A 2,945-nucleotide genomic window follows, 5' to 3' on the forward strand; every position below is an offset into this window, starting at 1 on the left:
ATGACAAGGAGAAAGGTGAAACTTGCATGGATTGTGAATGATGCTGCTAGGAAAGCCACCTTCAGAAAGAGGAGGGCAAACTTGTTGAAAAAACTGAGAGAGCTAACCATTTTATGTGATGTGAATGGCTTGATCATCGTTTATGGGCCCGATAGTGACGAGCCTGTTGTGTGGCCCGAACGCCCAGTGATTCAAGAACTACTGGCAAGGTTTCTCAGCATACCGGAATTCGAGCGGTGGAAGAAGATGACGAACCAAGAGACTTACCTCAAGGATAGTGCAGCCAAAATACAAGAACAAATAAGGAAGATTCAGAAGAAGAACAATGAGATGGAAATGAATTATATCATGCACCAGATTCTTCAAAATGGTAAGCCACTAGATGCATTTCACGCTAGAGAGCTAACTGATTTGGTTTTTTTTATGAAGGATAAGATGAAAGAGATCGAGAAACGGATTGAAACTAAAGAGATGGATCCTAATGTTCCACTATGTGCTCCTCCACATAATGATGAATGGAACGCTACAGAGTCTTTGTTTAATTATTTGCACAAGGAAAAGACGAAGCAAATGGAGAACATTATTGGAGCTAGCAGTAGTGTGAGGAGTGGTATGGGACTGCTCGAATATACCTATTTTGGTAGTTCTGTTAATCCTGCAAATGGGATAGGGTTTCCTAGCGTGAACTTTGAAGGAAATTACAGCTATGGTGGAAGTGATTTAGGGCTTCCCAAGCAAATTCATAACATTGCTGGTTCGAGTAGCAGTGTTAGGCATTATGGAACTGATTTGGGGATGCCTCATGTGAATTATGGAGGAAGTTCTACTGGTGGAAGTGAGATGAGGTATGACATGCTTCCACATTATTATGGGGATAATATTGTAGGCAATACTGGATGGGGTACCAGAGGAACCAATGCTGGATATGGTGATAGACTAGGGCATCTGCCCCAACAGCTGAGCATCGAAGGTGATAAGGGAAGTGGATTAGGGTTGCCTGCTGGATTGTTTGGAGGTAACAACGGTGGAAGTGATGCAGGGCTTCCCTATGATGTTAGCAAAACTTGAAAAAATCCATGCTCTTCTTGGATTGCAATTTACTTACTGTGAAACCAAGAAAAAAAAAACACACACACACACACAACATTAATGTACTCTCTGCAGTGATGTTTGATGTCATTTGGTTTGTTTTTTTTTCCATTTTTCCCCACATTTTTTTAATTAATGCATCAAGTTTTCATCTTTAATGAATTATTGTTATATTTTATAGTAATATTATGCAATTTACTAGTGTGTATTTCTTCTTTTAGCTTAGTCAAATGGAGTCTCGATACATGTTCCTTCACCAAAACTGAATCATAAAAAGTCGGGTAGGTAAACCTTACATACTAAATTCGACGGTTCAAGTAAATTTTATTAATAAACATAGAAATATACACATAATTAGGTGACGTAACAGAACCAACTACCTAATACTTATTTTATTTTTCTGTAAATTTTCGGGTAGTCAACAGCCTACTCATACACAGCTAGATCCGCCACTTATCTAGCCCCTATCTCTCATTTCTTGCTCTCAGTGAAACAAGTTGCCCATATCTCATCTATGTCTCGGTGGGTGATCTACAAATTTGGGTACTCGTTTGAAATGTTTGAAGGAAAAAAAATTTTGAAATAATAATTTGGAGGGTACCCATTATATACGTCCAGATCAAATTATAGACATTTAAATTTAGAACATGCGTGTCCATAGAGCATATAATGGGTGTCCGTAGAATCACTCGATCCAAACTAGAATAAAAGCCCAGACTCACTCAATATGAAGCTCAACTGAAAAAACAAACTGCAAAGGAACCAGCTCCCGTATGTTCCTAGCTGTCTTAGGCACTAATTCGAACCCAATGTATACTTGTTACCTCCAAGAACTATGGCTACAAAAGAAGTTCCTCCCCTATGAGAACTTTTTCAAAAGAAAACTCAAAAACTTCCGTCATGCCCCTTTTTACTTGTTAAGGAAATTTTACCATATTATGTGAATAAATTTGGTGATTCTAGTGTTGGTGAATAAATTTGGTTATAAAAAATGTGTTACCCGTATCACTTTTCTAATATATTCTATATATGTAGAGCTAGGGTCGTCCCTAAGATTTTAAAAATAGGTAGAATGACTTCAATGATGAGACTCGAACACGAGCCCTTCTATTAACGAATATGCGCTATAAAGCCAACTCCGCCACACACACTTTTGTAATAATATGCAACACGCTATATATACCATTTCTATAATATTAATATATATAACATAAAGAATTTTTTTTTTCAGGGGCCCTATGTAGTGGCACCACTTGCACCACCCCAAGGTCACCCCTGTGCAGAGAATAAGGAACACGTCAAAAAAGTGATACGGATAACATTTTTTTTTTCCTTTCTATTCCATAGCAACGGAGAGAGAAGAAGTTCTTAATTCCCTTCCCAATATATAGTGGATTGAAGTTTTCTCTACATGAAGTAGTTCTTCCTTCTTGATTTGAGGTTTTTTTTAACGTAAAAATCTCTTGTTTGTTCCATTCACTCTTTCGGCTCGTACGTTCCCAATTCAAAACCAACCCGTCTTAAACCCATAAGATTTGCCAAAGTAGCAAGACAATCATTGAGCACCAAAGTTTTTGATGTCAAAATTCCTGACACCAACTTCCTGATAATGATAATATCCACCTTAATGTTATCACTAATTAACGAGAATAACAATACCATTATGTTTATTATAATAACATACAAAAATCAGGAACTTCCCCACTTGCAAATTGGTCCTTCCATTCACCAAAAAAGAATCTCAACCCTCAAATTATTTAAAGTTGGAGAAGATTCTTTGAATGATTTTTTTACCTTTAATTAACTATCATGCAGGAGATGTGTAATCACCACTACTTGGGAAAGACAAAGCTTAA

At 37.1% G+C, this 2,945-nt stretch overlaps 1 protein-coding gene across 1 annotated transcript; it reads left to right on the forward strand.

Annotated features, from left to right (window-relative positions):
- Positions 1-1,068, forward strand: LOC110774200 (uncharacterized). The gene has a single exon (XM_021978742.1). It carries the CDS (start codon positions 1-3, stop codon positions 1,066-1,068), a length of 1,068 nt encoding a protein of 355 aa, XP_021834434.1.
- The last annotated feature ends 1,877 nt before the right edge of the window (positions 1,069-2,945 follow it).

This window comes from Prunus avium, chromosome 7, assembly GCF_965620075.1.
Source record: "Prunus avium chromosome 7, drPruAviu1.hap1.1, whole genome shotgun sequence".
NCBI classification, from domain to species: Eukaryota; Viridiplantae; Streptophyta; class Magnoliopsida; order Rosales; family Rosaceae; genus Prunus; species Prunus avium.

What these genes read in the sequence shown, in the direction of transcription:
- LOC110774200 (XM_021978742.1), top strand. Translation starts at nt 1, where the DNA reads ATGACAAGGAGAAAGGTGAAACTTGCATGGATTGTGAATGATGCTGCT.